This window comes from Armigeres subalbatus, chromosome 2 (genome assembly GCF_024139115.2).
Source record: "Armigeres subalbatus isolate Guangzhou_Male chromosome 2, GZ_Asu_2, whole genome shotgun sequence".
Taxonomy (NCBI): Eukaryota; Metazoa; Arthropoda; class Insecta; order Diptera; family Culicidae; genus Armigeres; species Armigeres subalbatus.
The window spans coordinates 230,428,466-230,451,370 of record NC_085140.1 but is presented as its reverse complement, the minus strand read 5'-3'; the positions used below and the strand labels follow the sequence as shown (position 1 = coordinate 230,451,370).

General features: G+C 39.2%; 1 protein-coding gene across 1 annotated transcript in view; it reads left to right on the top strand.

Moving 5' to 3' along the window:
* Nucleotides 1-22,102, top strand: part of LOC134211864 (DNA mismatch repair protein spellchecker 1) — an 81,142-nt gene extending 59,040 nt beyond the window's left edge. The window contains exons 3-7 of the mRNA XM_062689189.1: nt 1-528; nt 591-862; nt 3,104-3,833; nt 20,853-21,758; nt 21,815-22,102. The exon at nt 1-528 is cut by the window's left edge and continues 6 nt beyond it. Of these exons, the coding sequence (XP_062545173.1) occupies nt 1-528; nt 591-862; nt 3,104-3,833; nt 20,853-21,758; nt 21,815-22,039 (2,661 nt within the window). The 3' untranslated portion in view covers nt 22,040-22,102. The remainder of the gene's footprint in view (nt 529-590; nt 863-3,103; nt 3,834-20,852; nt 21,759-21,814) is intronic.
* Nucleotides 22,103-22,905: the final 803 nt, after the last annotated feature.

The window sequence follows — 22,905 nt, the reverse complement described above, 5'->3', positions numbered from 1 at the left end:
GCCACAACTGTGCGATTCTTCGATAGATCCGACTATTACAGTTGCCATGGGTCGGACGCTGAGTTTGCCGCCAAATGTGTTTTCAAATCTACCAACTTGGTGAAAATCATGGCTCCTGCAGGATCGGACGTTGAAGTTCCATACGTAGTACTGAGCAAAAACAACTTTGAAAGCTTTGTGCGCGATTTGCTTCTGGTCCGAAACTATCGTGTGGAAGTGTACACGAACCAGGGACCCACAAAAACGTCCAACGATTGGGCACTGGAATTCAAGGGTTCACCTGGAAATTTATCCCAGTTTGAAGATCTTCTCTTCGCTAACAATGACATGGTAGCTGGCTCTGCCTTGATCGCCCTTCATGTGAAGCAACAGGGTAAACAGAGAATGATTGGTGTCGCGTGCATTGAGAACAACGAGCGCACATTTTCATTATCAGAGTTCATGGACAACGATTTCTACTCCGAGTTGGAGGCAATGGTAGTATTGCTGGGGCCAAAAGAATGTATTCTTCCGGCTTCAGACGCTGAGGTAACACTAATATTATAAATCTATTCATCCTGTGCGTATAATAAATGTATAAAACATTTCAGTATGAGCGAATTAAAACTCTTATGGAGAGAAATAATGTAATCGTGACACTGAAGAAAAAGCAAGATTTTTCACTAGAAAAGAACGACGTAATCCAAGATTTGAACAAGCTGTTGAGATTTGCGAAGGGTCAAAAGGAAAGTGCCAACACGATGCCGGAAACAGCGAAAACGATTGCTCTGGCTGCACTGGGTGTTGCCATCCGATATTTGGAACTTGTAAATGATTCTTCAAACCATGGCCATTACGAACTAAAAATGCTAAACCTTAAAAGGTAAGTTCTATTACTTCTCACCTTACGGTGACAAATCTTAATTAGAAAATAGAATCCGGACGAACAAAAGATTTTATCGTTTCTTCTGGGCGTGATTTTTCATAACACTATGTTGCGAGTCTGCGATAATTACTTTTTAAATAAAAACCGTTTCTGTTAGAGTTGATTACTGGTTAATAGTCACCAATTTAAAGGCATCCATATATATCGCATTTTTGTCACTATTACATAGATAGTTTGTCAAATGTTAAACGAAGTTTTTGAGCTGCTATTGTATGATCACTTCAACGTTACTAAGGAATGAAAATCATTCATATTCTTGTTCACGGTTGAGTGCGTTTTCGTACGAAGGTTGATGCACATTCTCGTCTACGTCAGCAAAATCAAATAAAGAAATGATTCGAACGAATCGGATTCGTACGAAGGTATGGGCCGTCCAAGAGTACGAGTGAATACCCAAATTAGTACGGCGCAAGACGTAACTGCACAAATAGTATGTCCATTGTTGGTAAGGGTCTGTCCCCGAGTAGAGGTAATGCAGAAATAAGTTTAGCATCGCCAAACTAAGCTGTCTTGTATCTCTAAATGAATCAACTGAATAAAATATTGTCATTTAAATTAGGTGTCAGGCCATTAGGCCGAAGGCCGTTAGGCCGAAGGCCATTTGGCCGAAGGTCATTAGGCCGAATGGTCATTAGGCCGAATGGTCATTAGGCCGAATGGTCATTAGGCCGAATGGCCATTAGGCCGAATTGACAAAAAGAAGCAAGAAGTGAAAAATGAGAAGTGCTTTCTTCACCATACCCGTTTTTCCTTCTACCTTCTTGTATCTTCCTTCTTCTTTCTTCCTTCTTCCGTCTTCTTTTTTCCTTCTTCCTTATTCCTTCTTCCTTATTCCTTCTTCCTTATTCCTTCTTCCTTATTCCTTCTTCCTTCTTCCTTCTACCTTTTTCCTTCTTCCTTCTTACTTATTCCTTCTTCCTTCTACCTTTTTCCTTCTTCCTTCTTCTTTTTTCTTCCTTCCTTCTTTCCTCTCCCTCCTTCCTTCTGCATTCTCTCCTTCCTTCTTACTTCTTTCTTCTTCCTTCCCTCTTCCTTCTTCCTTCTTCCTTCCTCCTTCTTCCTTCTTCTTTCTTCCTTTTTCCTTCTTCTTTCTTCCTTCTTTCTTCTTCTTTCTTCTTTCTTATTCCTTATTCCTTCTTATTACCTCTTTCTTATTTCTTCTTTTTTTTCTTCTTCCTTCTTCCTTCTTTCCTTTTTTTCTTTCTTCTTCCTTCTTCATTCTCCATTCTTCATTCTTCCTTCTTCCTTCTTTCTTCTTCCTTTTTTCTTCTTCCTTCTTCCTTCTACCTTCATCCTTCTTTCTTTTTTCTTCTTTCTTCCTTCTATCTTCTTCCTTCTTCCTTCTTCCTTCTTTCTTCTTCCTTTTTCCTTCTTCCTTCTTCCTTCTTCCTTCATCCTTCTTTCTTCTTTCTTCTTTCTTCTTTCTTCCTTCTTTATTCTTCCTTTTTCCTTCTTCCTTCTTCCTTCTTCCTTCTTGCTTCTTCCTTCTTCCTTCTTTCTTCTTTCTTCCTCCTTCTTCCTTCTTCCTTCTTTCTTCTTCCTTCTTCCTTCTTCCTTCTTCCTTCTTCCTTCTTTCTTCTTCTCTCTTCCTTCTTCCTTCTTCCTTCTTCCTTCTTCTTTCTGCTTTCTACCTTCTTCCTTTATCCTCCTTCCTTGTTCCTTCTTCCTTCTTCTTTCTTCCTTGTTCCTTCTTCCTTCTTTTTTTTCCTTCGTCCGTCTTCCTTCTTCCTTTTTCCTTCTTCTTTTTTCCTTCTTCCTTCTTGCTTCTTCCTTCTTCCTTCTTGATTCTTCCTTCTTCCTTCTTGCTTCTTGCTTCTTCCTTCTTGTTTCTTGCTTCTTCCTTCTTCCGTCTTCCTTCTTCTTTCTTTTTCCTTATTCCTTCTTCCTTTTTCCTTCTTCCTTCTTCCTGCTCCCTTCTTCTTTCGTACTTCTTCCTCCTTCTTCCTTTCTACTAATTCCTCATTGTGCCCAAGTTCTCATTCGGCCTAATGACCGTTCGGCCTAATGACCATTCGGCCTAATGGCCATTCGGCCAAATGGCCTTCGGCCTAATGACCCAGCATCTTTAAATTATTTTATTGTTTTTGCATTTTCATGTTTTCTACTTAATACGTATGTAAAAAAATGTAATTTCTTCTACAAATTATTCTGACTGATTTTTATTGATTTTTTATTTAGATACGTCCATTTAGATGCTGCTGCCGTTTCAGCGTTGAATCTTTTCCCTAAGCCGGGCACTGTAATGAATTCAGCTGCTTTCAAATGGCACAGCGTTCTAGGAGTTTTGGATCGCTGCCGTACCCCTCAAGGACACCGACTAATGGCTCAGTGGCTCAAGCAGCCATTGCGCAGTTATGACATGATCAAGGATCGTCACGATATCGTTGAGTGCTTTGTTGATAGTGCCACCGCCCGTTCTGAACTACACGATATTCATATGAAACGGCTTCCGGATATTCTTATTATAATCAAGAAACTACTCAGGAAGAAAGCATCGTTACAGGATATTTTCCGGCTTTATCAAGTAGTCTTAAGGATGCCGAAAATACTTCGGCTCTTAGAGACTCTGGAGAACCCGACAGTGAGAAACATCATCAACGATCCGATGAAGGATACATTGGGAGATCTTAAACTGTTCAAATCAATGGTAGAGCAGATTCTTGATCTGGAAGCAGTGCAACGCGGTGAATATTTGGTGAAGCATACCTTCGACGAACAATTAAAAGACTACAAAGAGCAGATGGATGATATCGAAAGTAAAATGAAACGCTTGCTTAACAAAGCTGCTGAAGATTTGGGTCTAGAAGCTGGTAGCTCCATCAAATTGGATTTTGTTGGTCATCATGGATTTCACTTCAGAATCTCTCTGAAAGATGAAACTCTAATTCGGAAGAGCACCAAATACCAAGTAAGTATACCTACTTCATGATATGTTTATTTTGTTCTAAAGCAATTTAAATCTAATAGGATGAAGTGGGGCAAGATGGGTCAGTGAGCAGCATACACATATTAATGCAGACGTATTAATTCGCCATATAAATCTGGAACAGGTCTGAAAAACCAATAATTTGCCTAACTTAGTCCTGCCGACGGTAGATCAATCCGTTTTGCATTGTTCCTTGTTGGTATCGTACACCCTCTTCAGGTGTGTCCAGTATTCTTGAAATGGATTGCACTGATACTGGCTCAAATACGAAACAGTCGAGCATAAACTGGACGAAATGTAACCATGAGGTAGGTCAGGCACCCAATTAACTCGCGGTAAAGGTTTGTCCAAGTTTTGCTCCACTTCCATTATCGCAGTGTTAGCGGGATATGCGACTGTCGAAGTGCGATAGGGCCAACGCAGTGTACGTTCTGAAGGCATCTCGTATTAAGTGCGTGTTATAAATCTTAATACTAAATAGAGATGAAATGCTAATTTGGATATATTCTTTTTTAATAATTAATAAGGATTTAGATTTGCCTCCGCTCTTATCTACGGCTCACGTTCGAATGACTTTATTGAAATCATCTCTCTTCGAGAGGGGTTTAAACATTTGATTTTACCGAGTACACTCTGAAGTATTTTGTTCAGAGAACCTGGATATTACAGTGCGCAACAGTGAAATGCGAAAAATCGTCCACAAAAGGGGACGAGAACTCCTGGGCAAAGGCATATCTGCAAAGGGCTTTCTAGTCTGCTTGCCTTTGAGGCACGCCTCACAAACAGTACGATCTACTAATTCACTTGTTACCATCTTCATTAGTCCGCTCTTTCCGATGTGACCAAAGAGTCTATGCCACAGTACCTCATAGTTTATTGCACTGGTACTTTCACACGTGACACATCAACGCCTAGTTCATAAAGTTTATCTTTACGTTTACCCGTGCAAACAAATACATCGTTGTGCAAAATACCGATAATTTTCTTCCGGAATATCATTTGTATTCCCAACAGCCCAATCTGTTGGATCGAAAACAAATTGTACCGCAATCCGGATACGTTTAAAACGTCTCTAACCACAGAATTTGCTCTGCGATTTCCGATCTTGGTCACAATTGTAGTATTAATAATTATTGTGCAATAACTCCTCATTCCTATCTTCATTTTTCATTTATTTAGTCTACATCTCAACAGATAACACTAAATCAACAATTTGACGCCACAATACACGGTTCGAGGCCGCATCTCTCCATCCTCGAATACGCCCCACGCTCGTCAAGTCGTTCTGCACCTGGTCTGCCCATCTCGCTCGCTGCGCTCCACGTCGTCTCGTTCCTGCCGGATCGAAAGCGAACACCATCTTTGAAGGGTTGCTGTCCGGCATTCTTGCAACATGCCCTGCCCATCGTACCCTTCCAGCTTTAGCTACCTTCTGGATACTGGGTTCGCCGTAGAGTTGGGCGAGCTCATGGTTCATTCTTCGCCGCCACACACCGTCTTCTTGCACACCGCCAAAGATGGTCCTAAGCACCCGTCTCTCGAATACTCCGAGTGCTTGCAAGTCCTCCTCGAGCATTGTCCATGTTTCATGTCCGTAGAGGACTACCGGTCTTATTAACGTCTTGTACATGACACATTTGGTGCGGTGGCGAATCTTTTTTGACCGCAGTTTCTTCTGGAGCCCGTAGTAGGCCCGACTTCCACAGATGATGCACCTTCGTATTTCACGACTGACATTGTTATCAGCCGTTAGCAAGGATCCGAGGTAGACGAATTCCTCGACCACCTCGAAGGTATCCCCGTCTATAGTAACACTGCTTCCCAGGCGGGCCTTGTCGCGGGTACTTTGTCTTTGACGCATTCACCACCAGTCCAACTTTTGTTGCTTCACATTTCAGGCGGGTGTACAGTTCTGCCACCTTTGCAAATGTTCGGCCGACAATGTCCATGTCATCCGCGAAGCAAATAAATTGACTGTATCTGTTGAAAATCGTACCCCGGCTGTAACACCCGGCTCTCCGCATGACACCTTCTAGCGCAATGTTGAACAACAGGCACGAAAGTCCATCACCGATCTTCACACAGTTTTGCACACCATCCACTGTTGCTTTGATCAGTCTGGTAAGCTTCCCAGGGAAGCTGTTCTCGTCCATAATTTTCCATAGCTCTACGCGGTATATACTGTCGTATGACGCCTTGAAATCAACGAACAGATTATGCGTTGGGACCTGGTATTCACGGCATTTTGAAGGATTTGCCGTACAGTAAAGATCTGGTCCGTTGTCGAGCGGCCGTCAACGAAGCCGGCTTGATAACTTCCCACGAACTCATTCACTAATGGTGACAGACGACGGAAGATGATCTGGGATATCACTTTGTAGGCGGCATTAAGGATGGTGATCGCTCGAAAGTTCTCACACTCCAGCTTGTCGCCTTTCTTGTAGATGAAGCATATAACCCCTTCCTTCCACTCCTCCGGTAGCTGTTCATTTTCCCAGATTCTGACTATCAATTTGTGTAGGCAAGTGGTTAGCTTTTCCGGGCCCATCTTGATGAGCTCAGCTCCGATACCATCCTTACCAGCTGATTTATTGGTCTTTAGCTGTTGGATGGCATCCTTAACTTCCCTCAAGGTGGGGACTGGTTGGCTTCCATCGTCCGCTGAACTGACGTAGTCATCTCCTCCGCTGCCTTGACTTTCACTGCCTGTACTCTCAGCGCCATTTAAATGTTCCTCGTAGTGCTGCTTCCACCTTTCGATCACCACACGTTCGTCCGTCAAGATGCTCCCATCCTTATCCCGGCACATTTCGGCTCGCGGCACGAAGCCTTTGCGGGATGCGTTGAGCTTCTGGTAGAACTTGCGTGTTTCTTGAGAACGACACAGCTGGTCCATCTCCTCGCACTCCGCTTCTTCCAGGCGGCGTTTATTCTCCTGAAAAAGGCGAGTCTGTTGTCTCCGCTTCCGTCTATAACGTTCCACGTTCTGCCGGGTACCTTGCAGCAGCGCGACCGCCCGCGCTGCGTCCTTCTCCTCCAGAATCTGTCTGCACTCTTCGTCGAACCAATCGTTCCGTCGACTTCGTCCCACATACCCGACGTTGTTCTCCGCTGCGTGGTTGATGGCTGCTTTAACTGTATTCCAGCAGTCCTCAAGAGGGGCCCCATCGAGCTCACCCTCTTCCGGCAACGCTGCCTCGAGATGCTGCGCGTATGCAGTGGCTGGTTGCTTCAGTCGCTCTAGGTCGTACCGCGGCGGTCGTCGGTACCGAACATTGTTGATGACAGATAGTTTTGGGCGCAGTTTAACCATCACCAGATAGTGGTCAGAGTCGATGTTAACGCCACAATATGTCCTGACGTCGATAATGTCGGAGAAGTGCCGTCCATCAATCAGGACGTGGTCGATTTGTGATTCTGTCTGCAGTGGTGATCTCCAGGTGTACCGATACAGGAGGTTGTGTTGGAAGTAGGTGCTGCGAATGGCCATATTCTTGGAGGCAACGAAATCAATTAGTCGTAGGCCGTTTTCGTTCGTCAGCCGGTGAGCGCTGAACTTTCCAATAGTCGGTCTAAACTCCTCCTCTTGGCCAACCTGAGCGTTCAAATCTCCTATGATGATTTTGACGTCGTGGCTTGGGCAGCTGTCGTACTCACGTTCCAGCTGCGCGTAGAATGCGTCCTTATCATCATCAGTGCTTCCGGAGTGTGGGCTACGGACGTTGATTATGCTGAAGTTGAAGAACCGGCCTTTGATCCTCAACCTGCACATTCTCTCGTTGATCGGCCACCACCCGATCACGCGCCTTTGCATATCGCCCATCACTATGAAAGCTGTTCCCAGCTCATGTGTGTTGCCGCAGCTCTGGTAGATGGTATGATTACCTCTAAACGTTCGCACCATTGATTCCTTCCAACAAACCTCCTGCAGCGCTACGATGCCGAATCCACGATCCTTGAGTACATCAGCGAGTATGCGTGTGCTCCCGATGAAGTTGAGAGATTTGCAGTTCCACGAACCGAGTTTCCAATCGCTAGTCCCTTTTCGTTGCAGTGGTCTTCGCCGATGGTTCCGGTCCGTACTCTCTTGTTGATTGTTCGTTGCATGAGTTTTTTTTTGGCTGGCTTGCAGGGCCTGACACCAAACCCCCTAAATTTCCGGACGACCATTCCTCCTTATTTCCGGTGGACCATGGTGCACAGTTTCACTTAGAGTCCCTCGCTGGCACTCGGACGATGATCAGCCGCCCCTAACATGGAGAACAGACGCTGTTGTGAGCCTGACATGGAGAACAGACGCTCAATAAGATTTGCACCTCCGGAGAGGAGCAAACCCCCCCTTCCCTGTCAGCATACGACCATAGTTCCCACCGGGGTTGGTTACCCGATCTTCCCTAAGGTTGCTCGTATCCCGGCCAGCACCACGGGGAGGTAGGGATAGGAGTTGCTGGGTAAGAGGCTAAGGACCGCGATATGGGGTCTATTTTATTCCTTCAGGTACGCGAAGTACCAATGGTACGCTTTACCCAGCATTTGCCGTGCCTCATTCCTATCTTATCCACTACAATAATGATTCTTGAACCAGAGTAATTACTCTCAAGTTTTTTTCCTACTTTTATCAGAACTGGTTTACCCAGCTTCTTCACGTGACGCAACTAATCAATTGTGTCAACCATATGGTCAGAAGCCCCTGAGTCGAGAATCTATGAGCAATCACTTTGTTGCAAGCAATTTATCATTGAATGACTCACAAATACCATCTCTTTTTCGCTTACATGTGTTTTTATGTCCCTGCCTTGAAATCTGAGAATGGCAGCGTGGAAAGTGATTCTAAGCATACAGATAAACTGAACAGGAGACTGATACGTTTCCTAACGTAATCAAACGCCAGTTTTAGGATTCTGTAAACCTCACAACATCAGACGAAATCGGTAGGCTACTATTCACCACAGCCACATTTCAATTGGTCTATGGTCATTTTTTTCTATTCCGATCGTAGTAATACGATTGTTCGACAATTCCCCGAATATATCAATTCCCCGAATGCATCTCCCTTCTTTTTTAGTGCGGCACAAGGCGATGGGTATTACGTAAGTCATGCGAGCAAAGGCCTATGATTGCCGATCCGGAGCTTGCGAGTTCAATTCTCGGTGCAGCCTAAGATGCTTTAGGGTGGGAAGCATTTTTGGCGTCTTGTGCACAGTGTAACTATTGTACTTGCTACACAAGACATACATGCAACTTGCGGGTACCAGAAAGCTTTTGATAACTGTGGAAATAATAATAGAACACTAAGTTGGAAAACAGCCCATGTTTCAGATAGAATGTAGGTAAAGCCATTGAAGATGAAGAGAATGCGCTGAAAGAAGGCAATGCTTTCTTTGAATGAACGCATTTGATCTGTATAAGACGAAGTGAGGAGGTAATGCTTTCTTTAAATTAATAAGTTTACTCGGTATGATGAACGCATCTGCCCGGTTTAAAGCCAAGGGAATGTCTTCTTAAAATGTCCGGTATAAGACGACGGTAGGAGATAATTCCTTCTTTAGATGATAGCATCGCCCGGTATTAAGGGAAAGAAAGTGATAATGTCTTCCTCAAATGAACACATTTGCCCGGTATAAGGCAAAGAAGATAGATAGCCACTTCTTTAAATGAACTTGTTTGTCTGGAATAAAGTGAAAGAATGAAACAACGCCTTCTTTAAATGATCGCGTCTGTCCGGTGTAATGAGAATGGAGGAGATAATGCCTTCTTCAAATTAAGGCCTCTCGAGACAGAAATTCTGTCCGCAATAAAGCAAAAAAGGGAGATAATTCGTTTACTAAGCAAGTAGCACGCCTGCCAGGTATAATAAATGATTGATATGAAGCACTAAAGGACTGCTCAGTTTATTGAGAGGACACTATTGAGAGGACGATATAAAACAGACAGATTTGTCAATTTTGATTTTTAAATCCAACAAAATGGCGCCTATTGTCAAAGCTTCTCGAATTTCGCGTAAACATAAGTTTCTCAACACATTTTTTATATGCTAAATTGACAGTTATAATAAAAAATGTAAATCGGGATGTCAACAAAATCACCAACACGATCAGAATGAAACACACTGTCACTTATTTGTCGATATCCGGAAACAGTAGAGCATGTGGCAGCCCGAAAACGGAATATAAACGGTTTTAGCTGTTGAAAATCTAACGAATTGAGATTGTTATCTTCTTCTTCTTCATTGGAATTACATCCCCCAGTGGGACATTGCCGCCTTGCAGCTTAGTGTTCATTAAGCACTTCCACAGTTATTACCTGCGAGGTTTCTAAGCCACACACTTAATTTTTTTACCGGGATCTCAGCAAAATGTTGAACTTTTACCGAGATTTGCACAGCCGTGCCCCAGCAAACATGTTTTTTGCCGAGATCTCTGTCAAAGTTGCTGACAATCAGCAAAAAATTTGCCGAAACCCAGCTAACAAACCTCATTTTTGACGGGATATCAGTTTTTTATTTGCTGGGTACACGGCTGTGCGGATTTTGCCGAGCTGCAGAAATAAAAACTGAGTGTGCAAGTTACCATTTCTGCATTCGTATATCATGAGGCTAACATGATGATACTTTTATGCCCAGGGAAGTCGAGACAATTTCCAATCCGAAAGCCACCCTCAGCATGGTCTTGCTTTGTAGCCGCGCATCTTATCGCACGGCTAAGAAGAGCCCCTGAGATTGTTATAAATATCTCAAATTTCTGAGTAAGAATTGTTTTTTTGATAATTGGATTTCATGTCTAGAAAATCAGATAATATATTCAACGAAACAAAACAGATTTCAAAAACGATTGATGGTTTAAAAAACTTCGACAATACAACGTGTCCTCTTTATAAACTGAACAGTCCTTATATGTTTCAAAACTGCTGCTTTGCTTCACTTATCCAAGAAAATGCCAATTTGTAGAACATTCTGAAAAATGCTCAATGCTATGATGAGAAAATGAATTCGGCAAAACGTTTTTCGATAAAATATTATACGTTCAATACATATCTTCTTCTATATATAAAAATGAGCATTTCCTTTGAGGCAATATAACTCTCGAACGGATTGACTGATTTGCAAAACTTTCTCACTAAGCGATTCGTCTTGAAGCTGTGTTTATACAAACAAAGAGTTAGTGAAATTTTAGGGCAAAGTTGAACCATCGTGAAAATTCAATATTAGGATGAGTTGTGAGGAAACCCAATTCCAACGCGCAAAAAAATGATCTAGAGTGCGGCGTCGCAAACGCAGGCAGGGTACATTCTGCTAGTTGCTTATATATTTTTTCCTTATTATTTTTCTTCTTATTGGCATTACATCCCCACACTGGGACAGTGCCTCCTCGCAGCTTAGTGTTCATTAAGCACTTCCACAGTTATTAACTGCGAGGTTTCTAAGTCAAGTTACCATTTTTGCATTCGTGTATCATGAGTCTAACACGATGATACTTTTATGCCCAGGGAAGTCGAGTCAATTTCCAATTCGGAAATTGCCTAGACCGGCACCGGGAATTGAACCCAGCCACCCCCAGCATGGTCTTGCTTTGTAGCCGCGCGTCTTACCGCACGGCTAAGGAGGGCCGTTATCCTTGCTAAATTGGCATCAAAATAAGAGATCATATTAATCCTTATTATCATTCTCAATTCATTCATCTTTGCATTATTTCGAGCTAACGCCTATTTCTGAAGAAGGGACCACATGTACCATTGCCTTACTTCCTGAAAATGTCTTTTTTAAAGTATGGATCACATCCCTATTATCTTATTTCGGGCAGATACGTGTTAGATAGAATAATAACATAATAATCTGGGGAAACACCCCCTAAAAAATCAACAGATGCTTTTACCATTGCATTATTAAGAGCAAATGCATTATTTTTAAAGAAAGAATCACATTCGCCATTGCCTTAGTCTGAGCAAACGCATTATTTTTGTTTAAAAGCATTCACATCAACCCGAGCATCAACCATTGCCTCTTAACTGTGTTGAACTTAGTTTACAATTAAAAAAACACACTAATAAAGATTAAAAAAAAAAACATTGCCTCTTAAGAAGGTATTTACAGGACAGGAATTTGATGTCGAAGATAGAAAAAATATTTACCAGAACGCTTTCAATCGGAATTGAACAGGGATTTAATTACGAAGATGGAAAACATACCCTTTCCCGCCCACGACTTTTTTCAAAGATTTCAATAGGAAGGAATCATCTTTGAGAAAAATGCTAGAACAAAAGTTATTTGGCATAGCAAAAATTAATGGAAAACGAAAAAAAAAGTTTTTGATTGTAAATCAATAGTTAATTGATTGTTTTCAATAGTTTCACTATTTGTACTCAAAATTGATTATATTTCCAGTCTAATGGAACCATAAAGATGTGTCCAATATTCCTTTTTGTTGTTGAAACAATTCGATGAAGGTTAGAAGGTGCAAAATTTGATGGTGCACCACAGACACCATGGGCGGGAGAGGGTTAACCAGTACGCTTTCAATCGGAATTGCCGTTGGAAATTTTCTTTTTTTTTAAATACAGCATTCTTCTTCTTCATTTGCATTACATCCCCCACTGGGACATTGCCGCCTCGCAGCTGTGTTCATTGAAGTGTTCATTAAGCAATTCCACAGTTATTAACTGCGAGGTTTCTAAGCCAAGTCACCATTTCTGCATTTGTATATCATGAGGCTAATGATACTTTCATGCCCAGGGAAGTCGAGACAATTTCCAATCCGAAAATTGTCTAGACTGGCACCGGGAATCGAACCCAGTTACCCCTCAGCATGGTTTTGCTTTGTAGCTGCGCATCTTACTGCATGGCTAAGGAGGGTCCCTATTAAAGCCCTCTGTACACCTCCCGTGAACATGAACATGAACAAGAGGTGAGAAAGAGCGATAATTTCACAGTGAACATCGTCGTGGACAATCGAGTCTAGTTGGAAGTGTTGAATTATTGCCCACGAATGCAGGCAGCAAGTAAGTGTGCAGTAGTAAACGAAGAAAATAAAAATGAAACAGGAACAAGGAACGATGTTGATCAAGTTGTTTAATTTTAATCATCTTTCCGTTTAAATGTCCGGGAATTTTGTTATGAAAAGTCAATACATATACTTAATGATTTCTGAATGGCAAATTATCAACTGTGCTACCAAATGTATACATTTTGCACCGTTCAAAGCTGAATTAACAAGTTCCGGTGATCAATTAACCTGAATCCGAATATTATCTTTCGACTGGTATGCATAAAAAAAAAGAACAACACATTTTGTTAAATTATCTTTATAATTTTGTACAAGATCATTACAAAATGTATACATAAATTGGGCTATACAGAATTGCTAGATTCTTCTATGTACGAGAATGTTGGCCTATATTTTTAATGATTTTCTTCGAAATGAATAAATATTAATTTATCAAATATTCTTTGAATGAAATAATATTTGATAAATAAATTTATAATGCAATTGACAAATAAAGCAATTTGCAATGTTGCAAGAAGCAAATCTACTGAACAGAGAGATACGAAAATAAAAATAAATGAGATGGAAAGTAATCACTTACGAACTCGCGAGAATGCGAACGCAGCGTTTTGTCGATGATGGTTTTATTTAACTCTAGCGAGTTTGAGGAGTTCTGACAAACCTGTCCACAAAGCATGTAATTCACACACCCAACCGGCGGTTGTTAGATTTTCTAACAATTCTGTATAGGAATCTACCAAAACCTGTATAAGAGCTGGGCATATGCGAAATTGTTAGAATCTTATACAAATATTGTATAAAATTCAAACAATTTTGTATGCTTTTCTTACAATTTTTGTATAAGAATCTAACAATTTCGCATATGCCCAGTTCTTATACAGGCTTTGGTAGATTCTTATACAGAATTGTTAGAAAATCTTACAACCGCCGGTTGGGTACATGATTCATTCTGTTCCATGTAGTAACAAGTTTAATTTGATGAGGAATTATTTAATAATTTGTTTTTACTTTTGCTAGATATAATTTTCGACTTTCTCTTTTGGCTTACATTTGTTTAATACTTTCTTCATCTTTTTTAAATTTATTATTCATTTGTTCGAATAGTGTTAATTAATGTTTGAATTTGAGCTCATATAGGAGACTGCTCCTTGAATTCATACCATGTACCCAAATCAATATCATTCGAAAACAAAGAATCGGTGCGCAAGTAGTTTTATTTCTCATTTTTGTGATTTTTTTACAGCAAAACATGACACATATTCAGCCTAAATTGCCTGTTTTGCGAATGTTATTGATATAGGAACATGTTATTAATGGAACAGATACACTAAACCTAATCACAAACATTCTGAATAATAGGTAATTATTATAATATTTGTACCTCGTGGACGGTCATAACACAAAGAGCATACGAGCATGTGTGTACCAAAAAAAAACAAGGGCAGACAGACAGGGTGAAAACGACAGAGAGGCAATCTACACATCTTGTTAGATTCTTCATTCTCCCTGTTTTGCTGTGGTGGATATCGCGTATATGGTGTATATATCAGAGAGGAGAGAAGCTTTCTCTGGTAAATGAAGGTATACAAATTCCACGGAGCTCGTTCACGTTCGAATGGCAAAAGCATTCTGAAAATCTGTTCACCGTGAACGACAGAGACGATGCGCAAGCATATCAGAAGCATGTCAAATGATTCAGCAGTAGCCTAATAGGCAAATCAGAAAAAGTATGCCAAGCATTTATAACTAATATAGCTAAGACTTTGAATAAACAAATGAATCAATAAATAAATAAATAACTTGAAATTAATGGGTTGATAAATTTAAAAAATAACAATCGATTAAATTACAAAATTATTGATTTGTAAAACTAATAAATGGATAAATTTCTAGATTAATAAATTAAAAAATCATGAATTAATAAATTATTGAATAAATAAAAATAATAAATAATAAATTAATTAAATAATAAAAAAATAGTAAAATAATGGATAAATATTTCATAATAAGTTTATAAATTTATATTAGTAAATTATAAAATTAACAAATTGATGAATAAACAAATCAATAAATTCATAAATCAATGAAATAATAAATTAATAAATTGATGAATAAAAAAAATTGATGAAATAATCAATTAAAAATTAATAAATTACTAAACTGCAGCTGCAAGCATAACTGTCCAATATTTACATGATTTGCTATCTATATGGGAAAGTTATGCTTATGTGGGCAGTAGATTAATAAATCAATAATTAAATTAATTAATAATCAAAAATCTAATATGTATATCAACAACAAAAAATAATAAATCAATAAATTAATTTTGAAACCTAGTATATCAGTGACTCAATAAATAAGGATAACACTTTATTTACACTTGTATTTATGGGGCTCGTTTTGCCCCAATGTCTCATACATCACGAGTTTACATATTTTGTCATTTAATCGTTAGGACATTGCTCTAAAATTGTGTTTAGCTCTTCACTGTGGATCGACAGAAAAGCACTACACAAATTTAAGGGATCTTGGTGTTTAATAAGCGTTAAAATGCATTTTATTTGAATTTTTCGGCCGCGTCGATTTGAAATCGTCGCAAAGCAAATTGCCGCCGAAATCGTCGCCAGCAAAAATGGCCATAAGATCTATCAGATCATTTGTGAACCAAATTGTTTGATTTCAATAATCAGATTATTTTCAGAAATTGAGTACTTTTTTTTGCCAGTTTTAATGTTTTGGCTTTGCATTAACACAGATTTAAATTAAAGATATTGGCGACGATTTTAAAGGTGCATAAAAAGTGATCGACGCGTTTCGTTACCAGCGAAACTGAAAATAATTTTAATTTAAATGATATTTGCCAATGATATAATGAAAATAACGAATAATCACATATTTCTTTGAATGTATTGAATTATAGGGCACTTTGGAGTCATACAAGTCTAAAATCTCATTAAATATATTTTTTTATACAAAAAAGGATAACTTTTTTCACGGACGACTCACAGAGGAGAATGAGGGCTTATTCAAAAAGAAATTTTCAAAGAAATTCGGTGAGTGATTTTTTATAGACACGGGATATTACTGTATGTAGTTATTGAGCTCGTTTAACTCCAATGTCCCATAAATCTTTTTTTATTCATATTTTTCGTCCTTTTATCTTCAAAACATTGTACTAAAATTGTGTTTTCCTCTTCATTATGGATCCTCAAAAAGCACTATACATATTTTGGTGGTAAATGTTGGAAATTAAAGTGATTTTGGGGTAAAATAATCATCAAAGCGCATTTATGTGAATGTATTTTTAATATAAAATAAGCTTCTGTGCTTGTTCAACCTCAAAAACCCCCTGGAATTTTTTTTTCAATGCAATATACGAGTATTTGTTATTTTCATAGTATAATTGACAAATTTTTATTAAATTAATATTACTCCATCATTTCTTAACTCACAATTATTGGAATTTGGGCAAAAAAGCATGAGAAAAGAATATTTCCGACCTCATCCTATCTATTGTCACATCGACTCTCAAATAATATGATAACTCTTGTCTAGTTGTGCAATCGGGTATGGTTTGGAAATGTTCGGCATCGGCTCTATCCGGAAGTATTCAAAATCGTGTTTTATAAAAATAAATCACAAAACAAAACATTTGCGAAATGACTTACTGCATTAGTTATTGTTCACAAACATTTATCAATATCTGTACATTAGTTTTGGATAATAGTATCAACAAATATCTGTAAATATTATTTATTTTTACAGAATACATGAAAAATTCACGTAAAATATTTGACCCCTAAATCCTTTAAATTTCTAACTTTTACCATATTAAGTGTACCTCTATGGATCCACAGTTAAGAGATGAACACAATTTTAGAGCAATTTCTTAAACATAAAATATAGAGAAAATATGAAAACTCGTGATATATGGAACATTGGGGCAAAACATGCTCAATATCTACATACAGAAGTGTTCCACGTCCAATAAAACAGCACTCACTGAATTTTCTTGGAAAATTCCCTTTCAAATAAGCCGTTGATTTCTTCTGTACATTGCCCGTAGAGAAAGTTAAAAAAAATACTTCTTCGAAATCGGATTTTCCCATTGTGCATTGACTTCCATTCCACTGAAACTTGGCTTACCATCTAGAGTAAGAATTTGAAAGCTGTCAATCGCATAAATATGTATCTTGTGTGGCAAGTAAAATAGATACACTATACACTGGAAGGGAGCCGATGATGTTTCCAACCCGCAAACATTCTAGGCCGGACCGAGAATAAAACTCGCCATTTGGGTTGGGAATCCTGCGCCTTTGCTCGCAAAGCTAACTGGAGACCCTTATAAATTAATATAATTTAATAAAATATAAATTAACTATTACGTCAAATATTCATGAAATAAAAAAAATAAAAAAAATAATAAATTAAATTATGAATAAATACAATGGTTTCTAGTTAGCCGTGTTAGCAAAGGCGGAGTATTCTCGATTTTCGTTGCGGTCTAAAAGATATGTTTTGGGTTTTCGGGCATTCTCGACTCGGTATCTTTGTACTTGCCACATACGACACCTATCCATGGAATTGACGGGTACAGATATAGAAACATAAAATAATAAATGTGGAAATGTTAATGGAACATTGAGTAAAGAAGCAGGCCAAGATTCAGTGGTAATATATAGCCATTGAAGAGGAAGGAATAGAAGAAAAAGAACGAATTTATTTTTTATGAATGAAGTAATCTATCTATGAAAATATAAATTTTTCGATTGAATATACGAATGATTGAAGTATTAAAATAAAAAATATTTAAGAAAAAATAATACTACCAAATAAAAAGAAACACAATCCATTTATGAGAAACTACTGAGTTAGTTTCCTTCCGACCAAACCGATACGAGTATTAAAAAGAGCGACAGCGACACACAAAGCAGGAACCTACCCGAAACCGAATCAACGAGAACAGTAAACACTCTCGGTCGATGTGAACTCCCAATCAAAATCAATCTATTCTCCTTGTATGTTTGAATTCACCACTGCTCCACGTTCATGTTCACCGTCACGTTTACACTTGCGGTGAGTTCACCGCAGAAACGATTTCACGATGATTTCACAGGCATGACCGTGGAATGCTCATAAATCTGATATTATTGATGTTTTTCATGTTTTTATACATCTCACTACTAAATACAGCATCTGCCTTTTATTTGAACATGATTCCCCCACGATCTAAGCATGTATCAAGAAGTTATTATCGAAAAACAGTTTGTTCACGTTCACGTTCACGGGAGGTGTAAAATGCGCTTAATACAGCATTAGTTCGACTATTTCAGAAAAAAAACTACTCTTTTCGGACGCGTACCTTCGATTGCGAAGATGTGTTTGCTATGTTTTCGGGGTATTGTTCCATTCGGGAAAATGTTACATTTGGGGAATTGTTACATTCGGAGAAATTGTATTCGGGGAAATTACATTCGGGAAATTGCATTCGAGGAATTGGTTTTCGCGGAATTGTCGTACAATCATACGACAGAAATGTTTTAGAAATGTTATTGACCCTATTTGCCTATTTGTTTCCTTAATCAGGGCGTGCCTCAATAGAAGAAGCTATTATCCCTTTTTGTTTTACTCAGTATGCCAAAAGGCTCATCCTCAATCTGTGTGTAATTAAGTATAGTGAATGAAAACAATTTTAATCGGAGAATTCGAAGATGACATTTTGCCCCGCTGTTTGACCCATTTTCCCCGGCATTTTTTGATTGACTGCAAAATAGTACCTAATATTTTATAAACCCGGAATGGAAGATAAAGTTGAATTTTTGTTATGTTATAAATTACGTAACGCTAAATGGGGGGGAGGGGTGTTGCCTGAAGTGTGACAATCCAAAAAAAAATTAAACGATACATACAATAAGTTTGACATAGTGGAAGGTCGAAAATGCCCAATTTGAATTATTCCTTATCAGTTTTTTCTGATAAAAGAAAGTAATTTTTATAAAGAAAATCTTAGTCGTCTAAAATCGACATGGGACTCTGTGCGAATCGGGAGCGGGCCATTTGGCATAAAGTCATTTGGCATAACGCCATTTGGCATAAGGTCATTTGGCATAAAGGCCATTTGGCATAAAGGCCATTTGGCATAACGGACATTTGGCATTATTGTGAGGGTCTTTTGGCATAACGGACATTTGGCATAATTGTGAGGGTCTTTTGGCATAACAAACATTTGGCATAAGTTTTCTTTGCATTCGCTAAATGGTGACTAAGTGTTGCGGGAAACACCCCGGAATAGTATATATAACACCCGTCGATAACAATATTAAAAATACATCGGAAAGAATGTATTTGTAATGCAAAAGTAGGTGCATTCCCGGATTAGAGCAGTGGTAGATGTAATCCCCTCTTTAGAAGTAGGCGTGTGGCCGAATTATGGCAATGGAGGATGTGATCCATTCTTTAAAAGTAGTTGCTTTCCCGGATTATGTCAATGGAGGATATGATCTCTTCCTTAAAAGTAGACGCTTGCCCGGATTAAGGTCATGGTGGATGCGATCCCTTCTTTAAAAGTAGGCGCTTGTCCGGATTATGATAATAGTTGATGTGAATCTTACTTTAAAAGAAGGCGCTTGCCCGGATTGAGGCAATGGTGGATGTGATCCCTTCTTTAAAAGTAGGCGCATGCCCAGATTAAGGCCATGGTGGATGTGATCCCTTCTTTAAAATTAGGCGCTTGCCCGGATTATGACAATGATGGATGTGATTCCTTCTTTAAAAGAAGGCGCTTGCCCGGATTGAGGCAATGGTGGATGTGGTCCCTTCTTTAAAAGTAGACGCTTGCATGGATTACGGCAATGGAAGCTGTGATCCCTTTGCCCGGATTATGACAATGGTGGATGTGATTCCTTCTTTAAAAGAAGGCGCTTGCCCGGATTGAGGCAATGATGGATGTGATCCCTTCTTTAAAAATAGGCGCTTGCATGGATTATGGCAATGGAGGATTTGTTCTTCAAAAGTAGGCGCTTGTCCGGATTGAAGCAATGGTGGAAGTAATCCCTTCTTTAAAAGTAGGCTCTGCCCGGATTATGGCAGTGGTGGATGTGACTCCTTCTTTATAAGTAGGCACTTTCCGGGAATAAATCGATGGTAGATGTGATCTCTTCCCCGAGTAGCACACAGATAAAAATATGTTGTGATTTTAAATGTATTTTCATGCACATATTTGGAGCATGCAAATAAACGTAACATTCAATATACATGACTATTCTTTTAAATCAACATAAATTTAAACGGTGCTTGCTTGTAAAATTCAAACAAATTTAATTGAATATTGAATGTTAATTCTTTTGATGGAATAGGCTGCAATTTTACACGTCGTTGAATTTTCAAAATTATTTGCTGTGCACAATTTAGATTGATTTGGTTGCAATAAATCATATGTGACTTGATTGGTTTTAGTAGCTCGTCTACGACAAGTGTGTTGCTTGAGTTTTTAAAGTTAGGCATTTTCCCGGATTAAGGCAATGGTGGATTTGATCCGATCTTAAGGCGCATCCCCGGATTGAAGCAATGGTTGATGTAAGCCCTACTTTAAAAGTAGGCATGTGGCCGGAATAAGTCAATGATGGATGTGATCCCTCCCTCGAAAGTAATTCTGCCGTTTTGTTATTTCGTTCTTCCGGAAAATGTCTACCATCAGTCTAAATTTATCAGAAAACAGCCTCGACCTACTTTATCTACGCTAAACAATATATCTAATATCCCTTTCGCTTTCAAAGTTCGAAATTATGCCAAATGTCCGTTATGCCAAATGACCCACTCTTTTCTTGCAGTTTAAAATTATACCAAATGTCCGTTATGCCAAATGACCATTATGCCAAATGGCCTTTATGCCAAATGACCTTATGCCAAATGGCTTTATGCCAAATGACCCAGACCCGTGCGAATCGTGGCAGTCTAGTTCTATCCTCTTCCCTTCCATTTTAATTCTATCCATTTTTTTCAGACCCTAGATGCAGTCAAGGGTGGTGCCAGATTTACCACTGAAAAGCTTGCCGATTACAACGCTGACTTCACTACATCCAAGGCATCCTATGAGGAACAGCAGAAAACAATAGTCGAAGAAGTCGTTAGAATCGCTATTGGATACATCGAACCGTGGACAGTGTTAAACAACCAAATCGCTCAGCTTGATTGCTTTTTGAGTTTCGCTGTGGCTGCCGTTAGTGCTCCCGAGCCGTACGTCCGTCCGAAAATGTTCACAGAGGGGGAAGGTCGACTGAAATTGATGCAACTACGACACCCATGTTTGGAGTTGCAGGAGGATGTGAGTTTTATTGCTAATGATGCAGAGTTCCAAAAAGATGAAACGATCATGTACATCATCACTGGCCCAAATATGGGCGGAAAAAGCACGTACATTCGATCTGTTGGTGTGGCCGTAATAATGGCGCATGTGGGAGCTTTCGTTCCTTGCTCAGAAGCGGAAATAACTATTATCGATTCGATTCTGGGTCGAGTGGGAGCGGACGATAATCTCAGCAAGGGGCTGAGTACTTTCATGGTAGAGATGATCGAAACTGCGGGAATCATTCGTACTGCCACCGAAAAGTCATTGGTGATCATCGATGAGCTTGGTCGAGGTACTTCCACGTATGAAGGTTGCGGCATTGCGTGGTCTATCGCAGAGTATCTAGCAAAGGAGACTAAATGTTTCACACTGTTTGCCACCCATTTCCACGAGATAACTGAAATGGCCGAATCCCTTACAACAGTTAAAAGCTGTCACATGAATGCGATCGCAGATAACGATAGCTTCACTTTGTTGTACCAGGTCAAGCCTGGTGTCATGGAGAAAAGCTTTGGAATTCAAGTGGCCAAGTTGGCGAAATTTCCTAATGATGTCGTAAAGGTACCTCCTTTTTAGTGTTAGCGATGCATCCTCATTACATTATTTTATTTTTACAGCTGGCTCAAAAGTTATACGAAGAATGCGAAGATCATTATGCTCAAATGCAGATTGAAAAGGACGACGAAGGACTTCAGGTGCTGAAAACCGCGCTAGGGAAAATCGTCAATGTTGATGCGAATGACGATAATTCTATCAGAACAATGCTTCAAGACATTCGCTCCTGCGTTAAACATTCAGGGAGCACTTATTTCCGGAAAACGTTTCCCCAAATTTATGCATAACGAAAGCTTGTAAAGGACACTGAAAAAATAGAAGTTGTTGTTTGATGAAAAACGTTTACATAATTAGTATTTCGTATTACGATCTGAAAAAGTGTTGCCTACATTCCAAAAATATTGGTAAAGTTTTCTGATCCAATTGATTCTGTAATTATGTCCCACTAATTGACGCTAGTTGGTTTTTTTCAAAGGTGACATGGAATGCTAATTACGTAAGCACTTATGGGGGAGGGGCGGGGGTGTGCGTAGAATGGCAGTGTAAGAGCGTTAAGGTCCACACGAATTTCAGGACCCTTTGATGTAAAAAAATATGAGAGTGTGGATGATTGTCGAAAATTAAGGGGTCGTACACTAATTACGTAAGCACTTATGGGGGGAGGGGGTTCTGCCATTTTCTTACGCTCCGTATAAATAAAAAAATATTTGTATGGGAAAAAAACTTACATGGAGAGAGGGGGTGTTGAAAACCCCAGAAAATTTTCTTATGTAATTAGTGTACGGCCCCTTATCAATTGTTGCGTTATGTAAGTAATTTTCGAATGCGCTCAAATTTGAGCGGTCGAACGAAATCGAGTTTTTTTCATGACATCTCTCAAACATAATACAATAGAACTCATGAATATGATGAAATTGTGTAAGACTTTTAACTATTTCCGAAATTATTCCCTTAGTTTTGTAAAGTACCTTTCGTAAAGTACCTAACCAACAATCTTAACGGAATTAGTACGACTGTTTAGTTTCATTTATAAATTAAAAGTGCTTTCTTTATTCATATCACATTACATCTTTCAGAGCACTTAGTGAGTCTTTCGATAGACGTGCTGGGTTTAGGTACGTACAGATGACATTTTAGTGCAAGTATTGAAATT